This window comes from Embiotoca jacksoni, unplaced genomic scaffold (assembly GCF_022577435.1).
Source record: "Embiotoca jacksoni isolate LCO1_2020_lvr unplaced genomic scaffold, fEmbJac1.0.p SCAF_23, whole genome shotgun sequence".
In the NCBI taxonomy this organism is placed as follows: domain Eukaryota; kingdom Metazoa; phylum Chordata; class Actinopteri; family Embiotocidae; genus Embiotoca; species Embiotoca jacksoni.
In genome coordinates, this window is record NW_027185374.1 from 8,748,443 (window position 1) to 8,774,230 (window position 25,788).

The window sequence follows — 25,788 nt, forward strand, 5'->3', positions numbered from 1 at the left end:
TTCCTGTCCGCCATGTTGGAGGTGACCTCACACAGAGAAGACATGAACAGTAAACCAGACACTGAAAGCAGGTCGAGACGGAATGTCATTCCAGAGGATGATCACAGACGATAAACCAAGAAAAAAAAGATAATCACATTTGGATTATATCCAAAGAAATCTTTCATATTTCAGTGACTACGTCATCTGTGCATTTAAAATGCCCGTCAGTAGTGCTGCACTGAAGTTAAGACGTGTAGAGTAGTCAATTAAAATACACACTTCCCACTGGACACATTTGGAGCTGCCTTTCAATCAGTTTCACAAAACAAAACAAAACAAAAAACAAAACAACAACAACAACAAAAAATCACTCGCTGAAGGATGATAAAGACATTTTAAATAAATAAAGCTGTCTGTATATCAGATGAGTGTGGGAGCGCCATCGTCATACATACAGATCCAAGTTACAGCGTGGCGTCGTGCTCAGATCGCTGATTCATATGAAAGCACTTCAGTGAGAATGAATTGAGGGAAAATCAAATAAAAAAAAAAATAAAAAAATCACATGTTGCTCATTAGCTTATAGAAATGTTAAAGACACAAGGCTCAAGTTTGTTTGTTTGTTTTTTGAGTGCAGGTGTAAACAGTAAATAAGGCTGAAAAATCTTTCTGGAAAATAAGCAGTAAAAAAAAAATATTCCTTATTGTCCTTAGTCTTGCTTCCTGGAATTCTTTCCCTGTTAAATTTCTTCTTTTGGAACTTCTGTTTTGCATTTAAAGAGAAAAGGTGAAAAAATAAAATAAAATAAAATAATATATATATATATACACACACACATATATATATATATATATATATATATATATATATATATATATATATATATATATATATATATATATATCCTTTGGTTAGGGAAATAATCCAATATTCTCTACGCTCTTTTCAAATACAAGTGATTAGGAAAAAAAGCAATCAGATAAATACATATGGAGAACACATGCTTATTCCTGTGAAATAATGCATCTCTGAGGTTTGGGATGCAACCCTACGGCAGTATTACAGACTTTGTGATAAATTATATTTACAGATATTTTTTTTTCCTCTTGTGTGCATCATAACAACAGCTATGATCAGATTTCTGTTCCTCCAAGTGCACAAAGCAGGAACTGAAGGCGAAGCTCTTGTCGACTTTGCTGTAGGTTGTTTTGGATTACAAAGAAACTCCACATTGCTGTTATTATTGCACAAATAAGACACACATTCAATGTGCACACAGGAATAAGACTTAGACAAATGCAGTCACAATAAGTTAGGACTTTGTAACGACGGATACGGATATGCTGTATCTTGGTTTTGGTCCTCCCGGGTCACAACACTGCAGACGGGCCTGTACACGAGGCTTCACGGCGGGTCGGACCTGTGGACACTTTGGTTCTGGTGATTCCACGGGGGTCTGATGTGAGGAGATGTGGAGAAGCGGAGAGACTGGCTCAGGGGGCGATGAGGGGGTAAAAGATGAAAAGCTACAAGTAAGAGAGGGACGGTGAGGTGAGAAGAGGTGGTTTGAGGTGACATGGAGGTGATGACGTGGCTCAGTCCTGAAGCACGCTCTCCTCGGACATCCACCCCAGAGAGGGAAGCGGCTGTTCACGTCTGGAGTACTTGAGCTGCAGCAGGTCGCCCACTTCGCTGATGGCCTCCAGCGCCTGACGAAGCAACGGGAAGAATGCGATTAATCAGAATCCAAAAAGATTTTTATTTCCATCAGTCAAAATGACAAGACAGTAAAAAAAAAAAAAAAAAAAAAAAAAGAAAAGAAAAGAAAGATGAGCAGACACCACAGCTTGAAGGAGGATTGTGTCTGTAGGTGACAAATGGAGTGAAAAACCTCAAGCTTGGATTTTTTTTTTAACGTGTCAGGGGGGTGAAGAAGTGGAGGACTCCAAAAGCAAAAAGGTGAACAGAAGGCTGCCTGTGTAAACCACAAGTGAACAGAAACTCCTCCACATCTTTCCACCACAGACTGTATCAGCATTGCAACACACTGCAGGGCACCTGGAAACAATTTACCTTCCTCCTGACCTTTTTTCTGATTCCATGCTTTGAGAAATAGCGAGCGTTGGCTTTTCCAAAGACGGAAAAAGCGGCTCCTCGAAGTGCTCTACAAAGGCGGACTGATGCCCTTTAAATGGACTATTACGAACGGTGTTGACATGCTGCTCAGTAAGACGAATGAAGTGTCTTTGGAGAAACGGAGCAGCTCAAATAAAAGTCTCTGTCTGAGCCCCGCTGTAATCTTTGAAGACAGCTTGGCCTGCTAGGTTCCTCCATAATAAAGGACATATTGGGGGCCGTTATGATTCAACAGGCGCACACACACACACACGCACGCGCGCACACACACACACACACACACGCGCACACACACACACACACACGCAGCTGTCAGTCAGGCAGACAGATCTGCTTGATTAACAGAGGGCTTGGAAGCACGATCACCCACGCTGGATCAAAACAAACTCTTAAATCATGTTGAGAATAAAATGAAGCCCTCAGTGATAAAATAGTCTGTCCTGTAACAACATCTCTTGAATCGGATCCACTGATGGAAGAAGACACGCTCTAAACAGAAATCTCAAGTGCGTCTCGGATGATGAATAAAAACTTAAAGAGGCAGCATTCAGTAAAAACAAAGAGCTCAGATTGTTTGAAAAACGAGTTTTACTGATGTCTCCCTACACTGGAAGACGTGACTGGAGAATTATGTGGGTTTTTTTTCCTCCGTTTTTTGTTGTTGTTTAACGAAGCAACACTTTAAACACCTTTTTAATGAGGTGATGAACATTTTAGAGTAAGTTTCACGCAGTTTTTGTTTCCATGCACACAGAAGTTGGTCTATTTCTCAAACAACAGGGAAGGAGATTTAAGAAAGAGAGAAAAAGGGAAGACGAAAGGTGGTGGATGGGATGGAGCCTGCTCCAGCTGACTTTGACAGACAACCACTCATCACTCACTCATTCAAATCGACGGCTAATTTAGAGTCACCAATGAACCTGCCATGCTTGTCTTTAGATTGTGGGAGGAAGACAGAGCACCCGGAGAAAAGCAACTGTGGCACAGGGAGAAAATGCAAACTCTACACAGACGGCTTCAAACCCAGAACCTTCTTGCTCTGCGGTGACCGTGGTAACCGCTGCACCCCCGTGCCGCCCTATTGTGTTTTGGGCAGCTTATCGGATGACTTACTATATCGAGCATATCTCTGGTATGAGCAGCTGAAACACAGAAGCGAGCTCTGGACTCAATGATGGGTGTAGCTGGGAAGCCGACGACCACGGTGCCGATGTTCATCTTCAACATTTCTCGACCAAAAGCCCTGAAAAGCAAAGAAAGCTTTTGACACGGGGCAACACGTTGCCGTCCTGACCATGATCTGACCTCTGTAATCCCATCACCCCCTCATTTTAGATGATGTTCACTCTTGACATGTGAAACTGAAATAACACAGCAGGCAAACTTTTATATCCCTCACAAATGAAAGCATTCAATATTTGATTTTAAAAATCACGTACCCAATTTTGGCAGGCATGTAGAGCATCATGGGGACGACAGGCGAGTCATCGTTGCCGTAGATGATGAAGCCCTTTTCGCGGAGTTTCCTGCGGAAGTAGGTGGTGTTCTCTGAAAGCTGCCTGAGGCGATCGGCACCTGGAAAAAAGTAGAGAGGAAAAATACTCACAATTGAGTTTCATTTTTCACAATGCTGGGCATCATCTCATTGGTACGTTCCTCAAATCAGCTCGGATGTGTGGACGAAAATCTTCTCAGGTTTGTAGTGGCGAGGGATGCTTTACTCTACTGGAAGTGCAGCTCAGGAACATCGCCAATGAAATCAACAACAACAACACAAAAACATCCTGTCAACTGATCAAATCACAATTCACATAAATCTTTCATTAAAAGGTCTAGTTTTTAATCTTTTTTGTTCCAATTAAACCTTCACTGTTTACCAATGAATACCTCCTGGCGTTGATTAAAGCCCATCCACACCCACACTGGTGTTTTCACTCCATCCACCAGGTTAGACCTCTTCTCATCACGTCTGCCTGTGCACATACTATCTCTTCTTGGTTGGCATTTTCCTCCCTCCCCTGTAGCACCTGACAGGACAGGACAACCTCCACTTTTATGACCCCTATTAGTACGTGAAGTTGCGTGATCTCATGCATTCCAGTCAACCTGAGCGGCCGACTAATAAGTCGGAGTGAAAACACCTGTGAGGGTGTACTGGACACTATTTTTGGTTATTACTTGTGCTCGTCAGCTTTGTGAAATTTCATAATCTGCTCTTGTTCTGTGGCCAAATAAAATAAACCACATGTTCTTTGTAAAGTGTTTCACCACCGACGGCCTAATCTTTCTTAATTTTTTTTTTTTTTTTAGCCTTCTTTTCAGCACAACGCCTCAAAGAGATGTACGATTCACAGTAAACCATGTCAACCAAAAACAAAAAAGGTGCAAAGCTCTCACGTAAATGAATGTCTTTTAACATGTCCTACACTTTGTTGGAGACGGTCTTTGAAGACAAACAGAATTGTTTTCGCTCGAGGTCAAGAGGCTGAAGCTAAACATGCATCAATCATCACGTGTCAGTCTGATGCACGCTGTGGATTCCCTCGCTGAATCCTCAGGCCGAGCCTCCACAGATAGCATCTTAACCAAACAAATAACCATATGGCACGAAGCGCCAACAGCAACAGACATCTGCCTGGTTGGGCTCCAAAACAGAGAAGAAACAACACAGCTTCAAAGCACCCTGAGACACAACAACGTCTGACATTATATTTATCCACACGGTTTCCATCGTCGGGGAAGCCAAAGGTATTCCCAGAAAACAATAGCACATAAAATTCACACTTTGCTTTTCACATGCTTTGTTCTTTCCTTCATTTTGTCTGTCTTTCTCTCTTTTTGTCTGTATATTTGATATCTGAAGCAGGCCTGTGTCTGCTGACCTGAGCATCCCTCCTTAGCAACGTGAAGGCAACAACAAACCTTTAGCAGGCAGCTTAACTGTCACTCCGACTTTGTGTCAGCATCTGAATCTTCAAAGGCTTAAATTTCAAACAGTGACAGGGGCTGCAACCAATCACGCCGCCATTGTTACTCTTCTACGAGGAAAACTTGTCAGGCTGGGATGTGTTGCAAGGTCAGCTAGTCTGGCCGTCTCTTTCCAGAAATGATTAAGAGGACGACTTTGTGACATTGACGAGATGCAGCAATATAAAGGTCACTGCAGGTGTTTATTCCTGTTTTAAGAATCAATCAAGCCCCGCAAGGAATAACAGGACTTTGTCATCTATCGGTGTGTGCAGGAGAGTCTCTGGCAGATCTCTGGTCCGGAGCACCAAGCTGCTTTAAACCCATAGTGTGAAGACAAAAAAAAGCAGCACACGTAGACAGAGAAACACACATCTGAAAGCCATAAAGGGAGAGGGTGGAAGAGCTTCCATCAGCGTGGCCTTAATCGGACAAAAGCAGCGAACTGTCCACCGATCAGTTTAGAAAAAAAAAATCCTGCCACATAAAGACAGGGGGGGTCTGATGTGGAGGTCTTCAGAGAGACTTTCAAATTAGCCATTCTCAAAGTGGCTAATTCAAACTGCAGATTTTGTCCCACTATCATGAGACTGCTTAGTTAAAAAAAAAAAAAAAAAGCAGCTGCCATATCAAAGAACAACTTTACAGCTCACCAAAAAAGGTGCTTCAAATCTGAAGTCAGTATTTTTAACTGTTAGGAAATAAACAATAATTTTCAAGAGAGATTTTCCACTTCCACTGCAGCTGTAGTGAAAAATAAGACTGCGATCATTTAAAACAGGAAATAACTTTGATGTAGGAAGGGCATTGACCTGTGTGGCATTTATCTACAATGCAGTAAAAAGGGGAAACCCATGTCATATAATTCTGATAAAGCTGCCTAACACACTTTTATTTGCTGGTGAATAATTGCCAGTTGGCCATCAACACTGGCCTTTATCACTTGGTCGTGAATGAAAAAGGGAAAAAGGGAGAGAAAAAAAACCACACTCGTCAAGTCAAGGTACAAAAGCTGGCAAAGATGATGTGAGCTGAAAGGAAAAGCATGCCGAGTAACTGTGGTATGTTCACCAGCCTTCTGCTACAGTCCTGAGAATAAAATCTGAGCAACGGGTCTGTACTGCCATCTTGTGGTCATGTCTGAAGCTACCAGGCAAAAATATTATAATTCAAATCACACTGAAAAAAATGAAAGTGACCAAAAAAAACCAGGGTATTCACAAAGATTCCTAAGAGTTCCTCCGAGAGACGAAACTCTGAGATAATTCTTAGAATTGTGAAGTTTTCTAAGTGACTTAAGTTCGGAGTAGATCCTTGTAAAGAGAAAAGATCTTCACAAAGCACCTCAACCCTAAAGAGAGCTCCTAAGGAGAAAAACGGTTGGCGGCAGGGAGGAGGACTTTTAAGAGGCTTAAGAATTTGTTAAGGGGACAAAAAAATTGCAGAAGTACAATAAGGTAAGAAAAATATTCATCAAATGCTGAATGACGTCACGTTACTGAAACGCTGACAATTCTTTCACGCAGGGATGATGTTTGTGGTCGATCTCATGAGTGAAGTTCGCTTCTCACACTCACTGAAATACCGTCAGAAATGAAAGTGATCGCAGCGTTCACATATTTGGTAACTGGAAAAATGACTCGGGTGCAAACCTCCTCACTAAGACAAGGGTTTCTGTCCTAAATCACTCGCTGAGCTCAGACTCCTCGCTACAAATTCAATAAGTTAGGAGGATTTTAGGAATTTCCAAACAGCTTAAACCTCAAGGAAAACAAAGCAGAAATAAAAGTGTTAGCTTTCAATTCACATGCTACATCAACCCAAACATGTACTACTTGCGATGGTGCACCTTTTCCCCCGGAAGGTCTCTGCGTGCCATGTGGGCACATCGACGAATAAACAGCAGCTATCAGAGAAGGAGGATGTCCATCAAACACAGTGGATCGTGCTTAAAGCTGCTTATCTTGCCATTTTGATGACTGTCCGCAAAACTCACTCCACAACACTGCCCGTGTGTTCGTGCTGTTTTCTGTCACCTACCCAGCGTGGTCCCGTCCTCTCCCATGATGATCTTCATGGAGGTGATAATCTGCTGGGCTACAGGAGGCGACATGGAGGTGGCGTACAGAGCGCTGTGAGAGTAGCTCCGCAGGTAGTCGATCAGCTCCTGACAGCGAAATGACACTGATTTAATTTGTCATTGAAACGAAGACAAAACAAAGAGTATTTATTTTTCATCGATTAGCATTTTACTTCCCTCTGACACACAAACTGAATCAACAGGAGTTCAAGTTTATCTGTCAAATGTGTGCAGCTCTAGAACAACAATATTGTAAATCATCATATGCCAGCATTTTGGACATTACTGTCCAATAATTTGTATCTGTTTCAGACCGTTTCTGCTTTTAATGGTGTTGCTAAAGATGGAGATCCACCTTGTATCCAAGTTCTCAGTTTGTACTTGTGTGTTTTCCTTAACTTCGGCAAATTAAAGCAGCACAAAATGTGAGTAAAATCTCTGGCTGAAAGTGAAAGCAAACACGGAGTGAAATCCTTTTCAGACAAACAGAAAGCTACATTTCCTGTTAAGTGTAACGGATACCAACACTGAATGACACACAAGGAGCTGAGGATGAGTAAGATCTCCATCTACTGTAATCGGTAGGTTTCATTTCTTCCACTAAAAGGCTAACGGCTTCATATTCCTGTCTGTCTGTCCGTCCACTGACCTTGTTGCCTCCGATGTATCCTCCAGCAGCACCGAAGCTCTTGGTGAAAGTTCCCATCATTATGTCGACGTCTTTGGGGTCCAGGCCGAAGTAGTCCACCACCCCTCTGCCGTTGGGCCCCAGGGCCCCGATACTGTGAGCCTCATCCAGGTACAGGTAGGCCTTGTAGCGCTTCTTCAGAGCTATGACCTCCGGCAGACGTACGATGGACCCCTCCATGCTTCAGGAGAACAAAAGAAATTATAAATAAATGGCATACTTAAATTCAATACGCACTTAATTTGAATGTAATATCCTAATATGAACTGAAGCCCCCATTAACACCCAGAAACTGCTGTGTTGTGCCGTTGCCCTGACAGGGTGAATGTCTCACCTTCGCCGAGTTGCGTATGTGTACGTGTTAATGTGTGTGCCAGCAAAGCACCGTCAGTTTTAGCAGGTGATGTGTTTGCTCTGGAAATCCCAGTGGAGATGAAACTCCATTAACGTTGCATTAGTAAAGGCTATCGAGTCTGTCGGGCAGCTTCTCCGACAGACATATCGATCAACGGAATTGATTGCTTTTATATTAAGTACCTTCAAAGAACAAAGAATACGTTACACTTAAAGGAGAATGGACACACTTTCAAATTGCCTTTATTTTACATATTTAGACAGTAAAATCAGGGAATAATACTATTTTAGAGGTCAGAGGTAAACTTCTACATGTACAACTACTATTCATATCTGGTCCCACCTGAAATGATCTTGGTAGAGTGAGATTTTGGTCAGCAGGTGACTGCAGTATCAGGTGAAAATCAATGCAGAGAAACTCTCACCCGCTGAAATATTGCTTCAGTTCTCGTGTAAAAGAACTTCATTGTTTTACTGCAAATGAGTTTGCTGCTGCAGTGAAGACGGAGCCGTGTTCATATCATGAAACAGCCTTTAAGACCTGCGGCAGATTTAGTACATCAATACCTTTGCCTCGTGACCGTAATCTCTTTAATGGATTCTCCTGCTGATTAGTATCAAAGACACCAACGGCAGCGTCGTGGAAGAATAGCGTTAAATATAATACAGCGCTATCTGTTAGAGAGGCTTCATTCTTTTTTTCTACAACGTAAAATGAAAGTGACTGTTAGACACGCGAAATAAAGATTAATGGGTTCTCAACCACAAAACTGTGGGTGTTGAGTAACTGTCAGGAAACAATGTAATGTGCACAAAAATACTAAGTTTCATAACAATAAAACAGAAATGAAACTTTTATGATAGTGGATTGTCAAGCTCGGGCCCTTTTCCCTCCTCGAGGCTTGTGAGTTTGAGTGCTGTGCAGATTGTTGTTCATACCTGTATATGCCCTCCACCACTAGAAGGATTTTCTTCCAGGGCCGGTGGGTTCGAGGCTGCCCGTGCACGATAGCATCTCTCAGCAGCTTCTCAAGGCTTTGCATGTCTACAGAACAGAAGGCATTATGGGTAAAACACAGATTTAAGTTACTTACTAAAGCAGCGATTGTAAGAAAAATACATTTCTGATCCAAAGACAACAGCAGTTTGTCAGCTAAGGATAGATTCTACTTCTCTTCAATAACATGAGCGCTTTACTTCATCAATGAATGAGTATCAATATTTTATTATCACAGCAGTCAGCTGGTCAGCCTCCCGGCAGCTTAAACGGAACTTTAAATCATGATCTCTGGTGACCGTGTGTGTGTGTGTGTGTGTGTGTGTGTGTGTGTGTGTGTGTGTGTGTTCGTCCTGAGCCAAAAAAACAATCACACCCACGACTCTCTGATTCAGAATAGTAAATAAGAAAGAGGTAACGGAGCAAATGCACAACTGGAGAGGTGAGTAAGAAAGGTATCAGACAGTTTGGGCGGGCACACACACACACACACACACACACACACACACACACACACACACACACACACACACACACACACACACGTTAATTGTATTTACTATTCAGTTGGATAAAGTGGATTACAGCCAATTGTTGCTGAGTGTCAAAAGAGCCATTTAACCCACTTTAATCCTGTGTTCTGTGTTGCTGCATGCTCTGGGTAAACTGGAATTCACAGTAGCATCTGTTTTTATAAAAGTTATCGAGGAGTCACCCACTGTTGTGTTTGAAGACCCGAATTGTGGAGCCAGACAGGCGAGCACCCAGCACCAGTGACGCATGGTTCAGCTCGTCGCTCAGGATGAGACAACCCTTCAACAAGGAAAAGAAAAACATGATCTTTTCAAACTAGAGGAGAAGAGTCGACAAACTTCAAGCGGCCATCTCTGTTTCTACGTGAGGAGAGCAGCACTCCCAGAGAAGTCAAACACTTTTTCCTCAGAGCTTTGCTTGCAACATTTGAATACGTGAAAGTTTTAGTGTTGAGCAATGACTTCACAGCCCAGTCTTTACTTCTTCTCCGAGGAAGACTAAACGGAAGTGTGTGGAACATATTCACAGTTTAACTCCCAGGTTTGGAGGCAGGGCTATTCATGTTACGCTCTTCACATTAACCTTGCATACCTTTAATGTGACGGAGTACAGCGCACGTGCTGCAGTTACGGTTTCTTCCCTAGAACATATAAGAGAAGGTCCCAAAGACCTGAAAACATTATTCTCTAGCTGTCAAATAATACTCTTTAATAACATCATCATTAATATTATTACTACATGTATTAAATTGGGAAATAATTAGCCTATTGTGAGCAATTAAATATGTGATTGTTTTCTATTAAAACTGGACCCATAATAATCTGTTTCTGATTTTTATCCCATTAGAAAACAAGCTTCCCTCACAAACAACAGCCACATAAACTTCCAATTAGCAGGCAAACATTTTTCCAGGATGATGTTTCTCGGATCGTATTCAGCTTCTAAACTCACACAGGTCCCACCATCTCCTCTAGTCAATGAATAAAGGAGCTTGTTACACAATCCACAATTGCACAAGGAGGAAGAAGAAATATGACAGCTCGACATAGGAATTTATGAACCCGTGTGACAAGGGCACTGATTCAAATCTTTCCATTTCACAGTCTTGAGGTAATTCCTCTTTGTCCATCCGTGTTTGTGTTTCAGGAAATGTGTTGTCGAAGTCTCAAGGTACAGTGACACGCGCCTGTCCGCTCAGTTTTCTACATCCTGTTCAAGCGACTTTGGCAACGGAGGGAAAAAAGCAAGTAAAGACTAGTATGTGTGTGGTTATTTTTTGGTGAGAACAACAGAGACTTGGAAAAGCCAAATACCAACACTCTCCAGTCAGAGTGTTTTGAAAGTTTGTACCGGAAACTAGCGTGCTGTAGAACAGCCTGAACTCGCCGAGCCTGGCCATACATCTGAAAAAGCATCTTGTTTTTTACTTTACACAGGAAGAGGTGGTTTTCCTCAACAATGAAACTGTTACAGTGGGTACAGGGTCAGCGTGATAACACAAACACAGGCTTTAAGTAATCAAATGAAGACGTATATAATGCTCAGGGCGACAAAAAAACAAAGGAAGCGAGTGAAATTTCCCACCTTCCCAGTCAGAGCAGGAATGTTCATGGAGTTGGTTGCGAAGCCCATGCCAAAAGTCATGGATGACTCGACTCCCAGAAACCTGGCAACCAACTGCTCCATTTCCTCGTGGATGTCCAGGTTCCCTGAAAATGTCAACATGTCAGTTTTTACTGCAGCTTCCCCTCAGTGAACTGAAACAAGCAGAGGTTTCCTACAGGAGAGATGTTTAACTTAAGACATTTTTCTTTGTACCTGTTGAACAAACACTGCAATCAGTCCACTTTCTTTAAGCTAAACACACCAGTAGCCTCAGCTTCCCTCCTGATAAAGGTAAAAAGATTAAACATGACAAACATATCAGTAGCTGCCCTGGTTAAAAGGACGCTGCAGCAGACTAAATGCTGAACTGAAGGACTTGTATTTCAAAGCTCTCACGACGCATTATTATATTTCATTAAATCTTTCAGTCCTTCAAAACCACTCCAGCTTGCCGAAGAGTGAAGCGAACAAAAGGGTGGGGCAGCTGTTAAAGTATCGGCAGAGGCTTTTAGGAACTCTACTTGATTCATTATGTAAAAAAACAAAACAAGACAAACCATGAAGGCCTCACACAAACCGAATGTGATGTTTTCACCCTTACCCATCTCACAGCGAGTGCTGCCCACGCCGACTCCGTAGGTGTGCGTGGCCTCGATAGCAGCGTCGGCACAAGTTCCAGTGTTCTCAGCGAAGCCGAGGTAGTTGTATGAACCCATGTTGATGACGTCCTTCACCACTCTGCCCGTGTGCCTGAGAGAAACACAGGCAGAGACAGAAAATGGGTACCTGAACTTTAGGTTAATACAAATAATTACCTTCAGTGTGAGAGTCTGTCTGCGCTGGTTGCTTGGCAACCCCTCCCCTCCCCTCCTCGTTTTTTTCTTTTTTCTTCGATCACTGTTGACCCCTTCACTGCCACAGTTATCATGAACAGAGATAATATATACAATAGTCTATTGACCCAAGGGAAGTCAGCTGCCACAGTGCACATGATACAGTACATACCAATCAGATGAATAAGAGTCAAATATGACACAAGCTTTAAATGAACAAGGGAGATCGCTACAGAAATATTAATGAACTCTCCCCATTTTTCCAACTGTTTTTAAATTTAATAGCCCTGCTGACACTCAGTCAAATAAACATTTGTGTAGATCGCTGTACATATTTTAAAGTGTCAGCGAACTCAAGGCGCTCTTGGAGATCATTGAGTTAAGGTATTGTCAATTTCCTTTAGGCAACACGAAGGAATAGAAGTCAAATAACGGGACGTAATTAAATCAATTACACGCCATTATTTCAATTTTGTGCCGTCTCTTCAGATTATGTTCATATTTCTGCTATCATCTTTAGAGGACGGTGTGTTTAAGGATGATCTGATTGAGGTTTTTTTTTTTTTTTTATATCTTGTTTGTTTTGTGGTGTGCCGTGTCTTTCTTTTTAAAACCATGTGACAGATACTAGTGCTTTCAACATAACCATGTGAATCATGACTCTTATTATTAGAAATACAAGGTCAGTGACTTACAGTGCAACTAGCACATAAACACACGCCTCAGAGGCAGTTACGACCTCCGTGTGCAACTCCTTGATTCTAAAGAAACCCTGTACATGTGCCAGCATGGAACAGGAAACACTCCTAATGACTCACAACTCCACAACTTACTTGAAGGTCCAGTTGTAGTCGTGAGACACGTTCTCCACCAGGTCCATCTTGGCACCCGGGGCGCTGCAGATTGGTCGGTTCCAGTTGTCTCGGATCCTCATGTACAAGTTCCTGGTGTAGAAGTTCTCGAAGTCCTGATAGAGGGGGACGAAATCCTACAGAGAAAATGGGGAAGTGCAGATGATTTCCTGATGTCAACTTCACAATTCAGCATGTACATAAGGAGCCATCTTTGTTTTACGGCAAACAGAGGCAACAGTACATATTTACTGTTGAACCAGATATGATGGGTGCGAAATCAAGCGCGACACACAACACTGACGGCAAATACAGTGAGAGGTGACTTGGACAGCAGCTCTGTTCAAGCCTTAAATGTCAAAAACTCAAATATACAACACGCTGCTGTAATAAAACTGAAGCGCTATCTCACAACGCATGTGTACAAAAACAAACCTGTAAGAAGGAAAACCTTAGATGAAGTACTAAAACTAGTTGTAGGAGTAAATACACAGACTTTGGCTTCAGTTTTTTGCCATTCACTTTGTTTAAAATCAGCTTTTGCGGTCAATGAAAGACTCATTAATACTACGTTACCTTCTGCTCCTCTCTCTCACGGGCCACATGGCACTTTTCGATGCTCCAGTGGCGGAGGAAGTCCCGGAGGTAGCCGAAGACGGTGAGGATGCCGTAGCCCATGTAGGTGAGCACTGCGACCAGGAGAGGCGTCTCCTCATAGGACTCCACGTAGGGCTTCTTGTACAAGCTGGAGTTATGCGTGACATTTTGGTTCTGCGGGACGACAAAGTAAAAGAAGTTTTAATCACTATCAATCTAAACAAGTTCAATTTGAACTCCGCTTCAGAGAAAAAAAACAAAGATGGGTTTATTTAACAAATCTGGCCCCAACAAAAGAGATTTAGGAGTATTTCCTCATAACATTGGTGGTTTCTGCTTTAAAAAAAAGGTTTATCTACACTTGAGATCTGTTTACTCATTAAATCTGCTTCACTAGGCAGCAATAAACGGTGGGTGCACACACACACTAGACGACAGCAGGGCTGATTTACGAAAACTGTGTTTTTCTTAGACAGAGAATTAGAAAACTAATAAAGGCTACAATAAGCCCATGCATTCATGGGACCCAGGCCATTGCTGTGTCCCTGTGGACCAGCGAGCAGTAAAATGCCCATCAATCCAGGGTTTTAATTCATTGAGTTTTATGAAAAGTAATATTGATCTTGGATTATGGGACCTTATAAACGTGGTCCCATGTCGGAGGAGCTGCACTAAACGGGTGGGGCGGGGGGAGGCGGGGGGGAAGGGGGGGGAATACCAGCGTAATTTCAAGCTTGACTGTGTGATTTTTTTTTGGTTGTCAACCAACACTAAATCTGAGGGCGGTCAGTCATTACAGGTTCTGCCCTGCAGCTTAGCAACCACACCTCATGTGACCAGTCATGCTTCTCTAAGAAATACCTCCGAGCTCGGGAACAGGAAAGCATTGGAGGGTGTGTGTGTGCGTGTGTGCGCGATAAAACCAGTAAAACAGGTCCCGCTCTCAAAAAGTTCCAGGAAAATCCATTGAAAGACCGGCGGTTCATGGTTTATGAAAACAGTGAACACAAAACACATTTTGTTGCACACTGATGCCAACCCCAGTGGCGAAATACAATTTGCTTGACGCCATATTTGCTTAATTTTTTTTCTACCTGTGGACAGACAAGAGACTGAGGAGAGGGAGGCCTGTGCCCTTCGTTTATAGCTGGGCAATCATCATAGGAACCGTTAGCAGAGGAGCATGCAAACGTCAACTCTTTGGACGTCTTCTCTTTCACACGCTTGCTCTGCAGCTCGATAGATGACGATCATATTACACAATAGGAAAAGCTCGTGGTGCACGTTTCACATTAGAGATAACGTAGTAAATAGGTGAGTAAGTCACCTCCCCGCTGAATGTCGATTCAGTGTTCGGCGCAGTTTTACTGAGCAAATATTAGCACCATTGTCTCAGCTGAAAGTTGTGCTGTTGGTTCCCTGCCTTCCCCAATCTAGTCTCTACCATGTTCCCTTTGGGGATTATAGCTAGCTGAATAAGGAATCATAAATTTTTCAGCTCAGGGCCCAGACTGTAGAGAAAATGTCTTATCGATCCGTGACCGAGACTCGGGCTTCCTGTGAAATGTATAAAAATACTGAACTCGTCTTGTGTGAAGCTAACAGAGGCCAGGCCCATTTTGACAAGCCGATTTAAAAACACACTGAAGCTACAGTCGAAAACAGAGAGTTCCCCTGCACCCTGCTTCCTGAAGCAAACATGAGCTTATGGGGATCTGACTTCAGGGGGTTTATCGTGAGCGATCAGATCTCGTATCACAACAGGATGACGTGATGCCACTTTTCCAGTGTTTACAGTAATTCTATTACCAACCTTTGAGATTTGATAATATTGTACTAATAATGCATAACATTTGACGTCACTGAATGAAAATGTTGTCGAAATACTGACTTAGTTCATCAGAGAGATATAAAAATCCAAATTTATCGGTTCGGACGATTTTAGTACCTGATGTTTGCCTATGACATAAATGTCTGATATGTGCCAATATGAAAACTTTTGTACAGACCATAATTCAGAAAACGATGCTAATCATAGTTTAGAAATTGTTCTATTTGGTTTTTTTTTTTTCATTAACAGTTATTTATCATTCATTAATTTCCAGTAAAGTTTACCGTTTCAGTCTTTTGATGTCATATTGGACAATAAGTTTAATGTGAAACTGTAAACTATCCTGGCTCTGTTACACATCTTTGTCACAAAGGTTTACCACATTTGAGGGTTCATTGCAACAGATTTGTGTGGATGTGAAGTCCATTTGTGTCTCGAGATGATCTTCTCTAAGCTAAGAATCTCACTGATACCTGAAAACACAATCAGCAGTGATACGACCTGCAGTTTTTTGTTTTGTTTTGACTCCTGTCGGGATCAGGATGTATTTGGTGTAAGAATCTGGTCCCAGCTGTGTGAACCAGGAGCACGACAGCCGAATACTATGGAATATAATGCTCTCTTCTGTGTTTCCCTTCAACTGGAAAAAAAAACAAAAAAAACACCACAACAAAGACACGTGTGTACCCTACCTCGTACCCCCAAAAACACACACACAGGCACACACATTCAAATGATGTTGTCAGTTCAAACTTGGAGGGACCACACCCTTCACAGCCCGGAGACATTCCTCTCCCGCTGAAGTGTCATGTGAAAACACTCCTGGTCTCCTCTCCCAGGAGACAAGACAGCTTCTCCAGTAATAACACAACATATAACACAAGGTGTGCTCCATACTACAGTTGGTGTAAAGAGAGAACAGCGACACACACACACACACACACACACACACACACACACACACACACAACAGGGTGTAAAGTTACAAAAAAAAAAAAAAAAAAAAAGTCACCACTACAATCAACCCTGATCAGGTGGCACTAAACAAGAAGTTCAAAGCGCAGAAGTTAGTGCAGCTTTCACAGCACATCCCACCGAATAGAAGGTAAAACCACAACAATGCTCATCATAATGACAAGTGATAACAAATAAGGGTAGTGAGAAGAAATGAACATAGTCACGTTTCAAATGGCAACAACTACCTTGCGTTATATCGCATTTGGTCGCATCGGAACAGGCTTGACGGACTCGGGACATGATGCTTGACGTGAATCCTGAAGCTTTAACAACAAAGCCGGACTAATTACATTCACGGTACAGGTTGTCGTGAGGCACCGTTTTGCGCGTCGCCGTCACGTCGCTACCCGGCTCACACTTTTTCCGTCCGGCCGCCGGTGAAAAATACTCCCACACAAAAAGTATGCAGCCGCAGTACGACCACGGGAAACGTGTCTCATAAACTGACATTAATTCAAACTATTCCACTGCGGAATTCAGCTTTTGTTTGTTTACGGGCGCTCCCTCCCGGTCGAGCACTTGACGGCCGGGCCTTACCTTCTCCCTGGGGCGACGATACTTCTGCGGTTGTTGAAACAGGCAGTGGTTCTTCACGAAGCCATTTTTGCTCGCTTTTTTCCCATTCGAGGTCCGGTGACAGGAGTCTCCGTTCAGCAGCTTGTTCGCGGAGCTTTCCGTCATCTTCGTGCGGCCGACCGTGCCCGGAAATTTCCCCCCCAATTTGAAGTAGCTCAACTTGTGTAACGTTGAGCGTGAAGTCATGTATGAGCTCAAGGATGGAGGACGGATTTTTTTTGACGCCCACTCCGGCACTGTGACCTCACGAGCTCTGCCGGAAACACACGCCCCTGAGCGGTTTTATTGGCCGGTGCCGTTACTCCGATACAAAGATCGTCTATACAAGCACGCTTAATAACACGCAAATACTCTTCGCTCTGGCTTTGAAAAATAAAATTTAAAAAAAAAAACCCACGCCATTATTTTGACAATGAATTGATAGTTTCTTAAATTATTTTTTTAAACAAAACAACCACATATTTAAGTTTTTTTTTGTTGTTGCTTTTATGTGTCTTATGTGACAGTAAACTAAACATATTTGGGTGTTAGCAAAGAAACAACCAGAGTTATGATGTCCCTTTGGGTTCTTAGGTAATGCGATTTTAATGTCTCACTATTTTCTGACATTTTGAAGCCACACCATTTTTTTTTTTCGAAACTAATCTTGCAGATTTGTTTGGCCCGAATCAACGATACCGTGAAATGTATGGTACTTCGAAGAAGGAGCCGCGTGAGAGCTCTTTCGTGTTTCTCCCTCTCTGCTGGGCGTCACCCTCTTTTCGGCGTGGGACGTCCTGAAAGCCAGGCCCTTGGAAAATAAGCCATGCTAACCTTTGCATAGGCGTCTGCTGAGTAGGCTTTTCCAGTGGCGCTGTTTCTCACCTGAGCAGGGAAGATGAAAAACAAGGGTCAAGCCTATCCACACAAATTGATTAATAACAAAGATAAACTGAACAATCACTGAACTGACAAAGTATTTCAGATGGTCAGATTGATATAACACTAAAATGACATGTGATTGATGGGCTTGTGACAGTGGTGTCAACTTGTGACATTTAGATCTTTCATCTCAGCCCCATCAGGCATTGATTACACAATCTTCATCTTAAAGTATGCTTAGTCCTCTGCGAAACAGGACAAAACTAACTACTGTAGGCTATAATGCATTAATTACATATTGGCCAAAAAACAAGCTGTATGGATATTTCAGGTAAAAAGGGAAGATCTGTGCTGTGAGGGCGAGCAATAGAGTTCCCTGGAATCACAGCCAGGATTTTGTGGTTGACCTCCAGGTTAGACTTCCTGTTCTCTTCCTATTTGGTAAATATGGTCTAGTGAAATGTACAAGTCAGCACAGCACATGCTGGCTCTGCTGTTTCATGGTGTGTCAGATAAGATCTCAATAACACTACACCTGTAAGGCAGCAGCGCACCGTATTCCCCTTCCTCCTCCACAATTTGCATGTATTTGTTTTGTAGTGAAATAGTGCACGTGGGGGCTCTTTATTAAAAAGAAAAATCAGCTCTGCAGTTTCATAACCTATTCCTCCTTCCAACCTCCTAGATGGCACTGTTGGGCTACAGAAAGGTTGAGAGGTTATGCCGGTGGTGTGTTACAGTTCAGTGTAATGTGCTATTGGTTTCCAACTCACTGTCACCTCCATGATTAAGAAACTGATGATAACATCTCATGATTTGATTCTCTAATCAATTTCCAAACCCTCTTCTCAAGGTTGTAACCTTGAGTGTGGACTAAAGGAACATCAATCTGGCCAGCTCTTACCAATGTGCACAAAGACAGTTAGGCACCCGTCCATTGCAAACCTGATAGAGGTGATAAGGATCCAGCTTTAATGGGATCAGAGGCAGGGTTAAAAGGAAAGAGCACCTGCTCTCAGTGATACAGACGCTGCAAGGAGCTTAATGAGTGCAACTCATTCTGATGAGACACAGCACACTGATTTTAGACGAATAAGCTATTTATTTTGTGCTTGGCGTGATCTCTAAAAGCTGCTGGCAATTGTGTTTTTGTTCTCAACAAAGCTGATAAATTTAATAGGTACAATCATTACAAGACGTCTCGTCTAAGGCTTTGTGAATTCTGATGAAGTGACAAGAGATTAATCGCTCAGATGATCTTATCAATATCATTTCTCTGGTTTTACAACTTCTACATGTCACAGCACCAAAGATTAAGTACTGGGCAAACAGGCAACTGTCCCAGGCAGGTCCAATTTAGTACCACAGCGCTCATGTTGTCAGCCATTGCTTGTTTCCATCCATGATTTCGTCCCCACGTTGCCCTTCGATTTTGTAATATACTTCATGTCAAAATTCATTGCTTGATGCAACTTGCGCAGTGTTAAGAGCACAGGATTTTGTTGTCAGTGATTTCCAGTCGTCACCACAACTGCACCAATGAAAGAACGACATATAAAGACCACCTTACAGGTTGAACTTTCACTAAATATATCATTTGATATTTCTTAGTAATGTTCATTTGAAAAGTTAATCCATGATTTTGTATGTTTTACACGACGTGAAGGCCGAAGTTCAGCTGAAAAAGTTGCATTTTGAGCAGTGCACACTTTTTTTCCCCCCCACATAAGAGAGTCTCTGCCGTACTGCACTGTGCAGTAGGAGGAGGTAGTGAGTCTAACCAGCTGTGGTTGTGGGAGTTGACCTTTGTTGTAAAATGAGATTTATTTTGTTGGGATTTATTTTGTGATTGTTCTGTACAATAGATGTGGGAACTAGATAATGGGGTGCACCTTAACTGTAATGTTGATCTCGATTGGATTTGGGCAAAGTGATATGTGGTAAGGTGATGGGGCCATGTTTTGGTAGGTAGTTAGTTTATTTGTGGTTGTCCACGAGGAAGATTAAAAGAAGCAGTGTCTCAGTTTCGTCTATAGTTAACTCTACGGAGTTACCAGCGTGACAATAGTTTTATCTTGCATTTCAGGACTTTTCCACTGTGGTGAATTATTGTTCGTTGCACAAACACACCCAAGTTGCTCTGGATGGGAGGCGAGCACCTTTGAATGTGTGAGTGTGTGTGTGAACGGGATGCAAAAACTGTAATAGTAGTATCCTTATACTGTAGTTTATGTGCCTCTTCACAATGAGAGGCGACTGTAAATAGCAAATCTTTACCCGAGGCCTCATAGCATCTTCGTCATGCCTGATTGAACGCCTGCACTCACGCAGACATACTGAAACGGCAAAAACTATTCACACACATTGATTCTTTAGCTGATTTGTGGATCTATAAAAACGCTGGCTGTTATTTCATCATAATCTCAATGTTAACTGATAATGTGACCTTCTGCGCTGTGATTCCCCCGGCATAATTTCCCTGTTGAGAAAGACATCATAATTACAGTGTCTCCACTGATATTGTTATCTGTCACTGCGGATTCTCTTATAGAATAATTCAAACGACACATTATTTCCCATTCACTGAAGATGCATTCCCTCTCTCTGTTGCAATTTCCCCCACTTTGATGTCATCTAATGAAATCATCAGGAGAATCAATCTCTCCTCCTTTTCCCCCGACAGGCTATTAAGACCCAACGCCAGATGAAGTCTAGGCTGGCAGCCATTTTTCATACTTCAGTGGCGTCTAAATGCGGTGGATAACAAATGATGAAATCACAATAGTACACAAGTAACCGTATAAATAAGTACAAACAAGCTTACTCATCGGTAGAAATTCTGGCCCTGCACACACAGAGCATTTGGCAAGTCACAACCCAATCAATGATCCATTCCAGCAGTCGTTGATAATGTTTCTAACAATCACGTACGGACAAAGTGTTAATCAGAGCAATGCTGGAATTATTGCAAATGGCTTTTTGAAGTTAAAAGGAGGGAATATTGAAAATTAGTGCAGTGTGGAGAGGGATTACTAGATGATCCCCTGTTGCATCATCAACATATGAGCAACATAGCCAGCTCCACCGCCACCACCTGCTTCCATTCAAACCCCACTCTCTGCAGCTCCTTGCCCAGATGAAGACATTGTCTGAGGCATCCATCAGTTACTGACACAGAAAATCCCAGAGCAGTCGATGTGCAATCCCACCGCAGCTGGGCGGGCCGTGCCGCCGGTGTGTAGCGGGTCGGCTGCTTTCTGACTGACACAACCATTAGAGATTGTTACACCTGCCTAAATCTTCCCTCTGTAAAAGATTAGCCGCCGAGGGAGCCACTGAGGAGGAGAGGTTTCGGGGAAGGCAGGCAGGCAGGACAGACAGATTGACAGGCGGACTATTTTCCAGAGAGCAGTAGACTCTGTCCAGCTCCAGACTGCTCATATAATGATGAGTGAATTGTGGCCCGAATATGCACAGATGAGGAACTAATGATAAGGTGGTGATTGAGTGACAGAGGAATGACAGGTTGCTCAGGTGCTGGATGTCAGTTTGACAGATGCAATTTACAGTTTGTGGCTCTGCTCTGTTTTCACACTACATACATAAATTTACAGTTTTAGATGCGTAATCTGTTAACTAATGTTTTTCGACAGGCGCACGCTCATCTGCAAACTCATTAATATATGGAGACGCACCACATGTAGGTGATGATGACAGGATCTTGGTATGTCACGCAAAGTTAATGGAAAATTGCAACGTGAAAACAAAACTAACTGGATCAATTATAGAAACTGTAAAAAAAAAACAGGAACCTTAGTTCAGAGTTTCCAGTGTGGACGCTCATTGTTTTAAAACTACTTTAAAAAAATAAATAAAAGTGTCTGAAAGCTACTAATTTTTTGCTACATTTAGTCACATAGCTGAGCTCCACCCAAACCAGCTGAATAAGCTTATGTAAGCAATAACAATTTGATACTCGACACACACATTTCGTAAGTTCAACAGCTTGTGCTTGCTTTTTTCGGCACGCATCTCTTTATGTTTTGAGTTGAGTATTTACCCAATTTATGAGCACCTGTTTCTGTTCCAGCTCAGTGTGAGAGTCTCCACTGCATTTCTGTCCTCTGATCTCTGTGCGTCTCACTCAGGGCGGAGCTCAACCTTCACTGCATCGACACGGTGCAAAGCAGACACAGGTGAATAAAGAGCGAGGGGAGATTGTCCACTCGTTTAGCGATCGCAGGTTAAAAAATAAGATGAAATTGATTGCCAAATATATCTGGCCAGCTCGCCCAAGTAAGTCTACGTGTCCCAAACACTGCATATTGTTAGAACCTTCTGCGGGCTACTGGTTGTTTGCGAGCTAAGGGTTGGAGACCCCTGATCTATAAAATATGAATGCAGCTTTAAATCATATTTATGTCACTTCCTTCTGGCCTTCCTGGCCAGTGATGTCACAGCGGACTCTTTGTCAGCTTTTGAAAAACACCAGCTGGGAGACGACTAACGGAGGCGAGGCCAGCTCTGCAAGATTATCTTCACATTTCAACCTACAGGGTGCAGGGATTTTTTATTTTGACCTTCCTGCTCGTCATTGGTGAAGACCAGTGTCACTGGTAGAGAGGGAACAGAAACAGTGTTCTTCATGGATGTGGGTGTGTTTCCTCAACAAAATGAAAAGTCTGCCTCTGTTACAGCCTCGGCCTTCGATACTGGATGAGAAGAACAAATCTCACAGAGTTGAGATAAGATCTCTGTGCTGCCACCGTCTTCGACGGGTCAACAGCAGCAGTGGGGACATTCATCAGCAAACGTATTGCTTTGCTGCCACTGAAGGAAGGAAGGAGGTAGAAATATCACAAAAAGCCATCACAAAATAAACATAGCCATCCTCCTTCAAGTCCCACGAGTGGGAAAGATGGGCTGCAACAACTCAATATTGTTTATTATTTCTGGGTTTGTTTCCTCGTGGAGCCAAGATAAGGGGCTATCCATCACAGGCCCGCGTCTGCAACCTGAGGATTCCATTATGGGCCGACAATGTGTTCACGGTTTACATCCAGCAGTGCACAAAGAACCAATTTCCTCTTACCTTCATGAATAAAGAATCTCATTCATCTTCCTCTGTGCACATTCATAAAGGCAGACAAGAGCAGAGCAGAGGCCCATTATCAAGCTGTCTTCGGCGCTTCAGCAACAGTCCGAGTACAAACGCAGGCAGATGGAAGCACATCTTTCCTGTTGTTTCCAGAGAGAAAACCTGCCGCGTGCAAAAAGCTCAAATTGATTGTGTTGAATCTTGTATGTTTTTCTAATTCGTCTGTAGCAGGAGCCCGTTCGTATGTGCCTCCAACACGATGCACCACGGTCATGACTCCCCCCCTCCTCCCCCCTCGTGATTCAGTTACCCTAAACTGGCATATGTCACGCAGATGTTTTTCATTTTGACACTCATAGCAGCACCCCCCCCCAAGAATAAACCCCTGCCATCCCCAGATCACCTCTCACTGGTGAGCAGAATGACTTTCCATCCATCTGTTTATTCAACATCCATTCAATCACGGCTGGAGCACGTTCCGCTCTCGTGTCGTTATGTCAGGTATTTTACAAAGGACAGAGTAAATGATACATAATCGGGAGAGGGAAAATATCCGGGTGTTGGAATATGACGAATGTTGATTTAAAATGAAATCAGATCACTTTGGAATATGTCAGTTTCTCTCCACGTGAGTAGAGGTCAACGGTGAATCACATCAGAGGCACTTTGCTGTAATTGAGAGGGATTCACGTGTTTTAGTCCGGTTCCTCGGTTGGTGAGACAGAAGGCAGACACGAGCTCGAGGGGCTTCCTCTCACCGGGAGAGCTGCGTGTCGACTGATCACCAACGGGGAGAAAGAGGAATTTAAAGCTCCAACTGGTACCATTTTTACATCATTCATGGCTATTTATTCTGCTACAGTTATTTAATGTTTACAATGGAGATCCAAGATGTTTGAAAAAGAAAACATAACCATGTTCTGGCAGAGCAGAATCTCATAGAGATGTCATTTCATAGAGAATTCCGGGAGTTTTAATATTATGTTCTTCATAATACAGTAAAATTGTTATTTCATGATCTCTGCCGAGATAAAATGTTTAGCCGACCAAAACACCTCCCCTGTAATTCTGACAAAGAAGGTTGACTTTAGGTTTCAACATTATCATTATAATGTGTACAAGTCATACTAGCAGGTCCGATTCTGGATTTGGTGGAGAAGGAATGGTGGTGATGGTCATGCGTAGCGGGTATGAACTTGTGGCTTTAAGCAAAAGATAAGGTTGCCAAAGTATAAAGGTGCAAAGTTATACTCCAGACGTGAAGCGGGTGGAGCATGTGCGAGTATTGAGGGGAGAAGTTCAGGGACGCCAGGACTGCTGTTGATCCTTCCCGAGGTGTCGCGGGCCGAACTGGACGGAACACCGGTGAAGGGAGGTGCCCACCTGATAATCCCAGTGAGGTGCTGCACTCGCACCTCGGTGCGGAGATTTTGTACTTTACTGTAAAAGCATAGACGTCTGTGACTTGGTGAGGCAGGACAGGTGGTAATATTGAGTCCGTTATTGACTTTAAAACAATAAAATAAACTTTAAGGTCGTGCAGTGTTCCTTTAGGACATCTCTATTATTCAGTTTAATGTGCCTGCATTTGTTCTGGTATTTTTTTTCAGCTGACAGCAGAAGGCGGAGATAAATATCTTTTCTGTTTTCCACACAGTAGACGGAGGACGCTGCGGCCCTAAAATTCAGGGTATTTGTGCAAAAACAATATTCTTGATAATATGACAAAATGCTGACATGTTTTTTTTTTTGTGTTAATTTTCAAGAACATGCAACAAAATGTGTTATAGTTTTATATGTCAGCATAAACATTACAGCTTTCAAATATTCAGCAAAAACCAAACACTTCAGTGAGATTCAGATTCTGGCTAAAATGCCAACAGCTTCAGCCGCGCTTGTTGTTTCTCTGGCAAAGTTATGCACTTATGTCGTACGGGCGGCTTGCTGCTCAGATGGAGGAGCAGGTTAGTGACTGAATCCCCGGTTCCTCCTGTCTGCACGCCGAAGTGTCCTCGTGCAAGACACTGAACCCCGAGTTACTCCCAAAGGCAGACGAGCACCTTGCACGGCAGCTCTGTGTGAACGGGAGGTAAATTCACAAGCGCTTTATAACTGCAGACTATTTACCATTGCATAACAGTACGATGCCATTACATGAACAAGAATCAGAATATTGACATTATTTGAAGTTTTTTTTAAAAACGTTTTTTTTTTTTTTAAATCATATTAAACATATTACCGATATTATTGTTAACGTCACAATATGGTCCACCCTCCCACACGGGCTGCATTACAGCTGTACACCTGCGAGTGCATCTTTTCACACGGCAGGTCTGTTTCCCAGCTTTTTATGCACATAACTACGGTGACTGCGTACCGGGTGACCGACAACTGAGACGTGTGCCTGAACGCATCCTGCGTCGACACACACACACACACACACACGCGCGCACGCACACAAACACCACCGCAGCTCCTCCCCCTACGCAGACACGGCTTCAAACTATAATTTCTCTGCGTTAAAACACAGCAGTCGATTGTAGAGCCGCGCACCAACACAGGAAACCGGAACCACAAACTCCGCTCGCTTACGACAACATAAATCTTGTGCATACAAGAAGCGTCTGAGCATTACTCAAGCGTGAGTGAAAGATGGCGCGGTGCAGAGATTTCTGAGTCCGCTGGGCTGTGTAATGCCGCGGTGATTATTTTCCGAAGCCCCGGGAAAATAAAACTGTCAGGCTGCATAAATCATAATTAATTGTAATTAATGGAACCAG

The 25,788-nt window shown here is 42.8% G+C and overlaps 1 protein-coding gene across 1 annotated transcript; it reads right to left on the reverse strand.

The window, feature by feature from the left end:
• Positions 1-892: 892 nt before the first annotated feature.
• Positions 893-17,270, reverse strand: sptlc2b (serine palmitoyltransferase, long chain base subunit 2b). Its single transcript, XM_069158619.1, has 12 exons — positions 17,011-17,270; positions 13,605-13,799; positions 13,011-13,165; positions 11,946-12,094; positions 11,324-11,448; positions 9,925-10,018; positions 9,148-9,253; positions 7,816-8,035; positions 7,127-7,253; positions 3,559-3,694; positions 3,233-3,362; positions 893-1,692 (listed from the first exon to the last, which is right to left on the reverse strand). Exons 1-12 carry the CDS (start codon positions 17,233-17,235, stop codon positions 1,579-1,581), a joined length of 1,776 nt encoding a protein of 591 aa, XP_069014720.1. The 5' UTR covers positions 17,236-17,270; the 3' UTR covers positions 893-1,578.
• Positions 17,271-25,788: the final 8,518 nt, after the last annotated feature.

Bases quoted from the DNA above. Each gene is read 5' to 3' on its own strand.
- sptlc2b (XM_069158619.1), bottom strand. From the start codon at position 17,235: ATGACTTCACGCTCAACGTTACACAAGTTGAGCTACTTCAAATTGGGG. The intron at 13,166-13,604 runs GTAACGTAGTAT...TTTTCTCTGTAG, and splicing joins GTGAGAGAGAGGAGCAGAAG to GATTTCGTCCCCCTCTATCA. The intron at 11,449-11,945 runs GTAAGGGTGAAA...TGACATTTTCAG, and splicing joins CAGCACTCGCTGTGAGATGG to GGAACCTGGACATCCACGAG.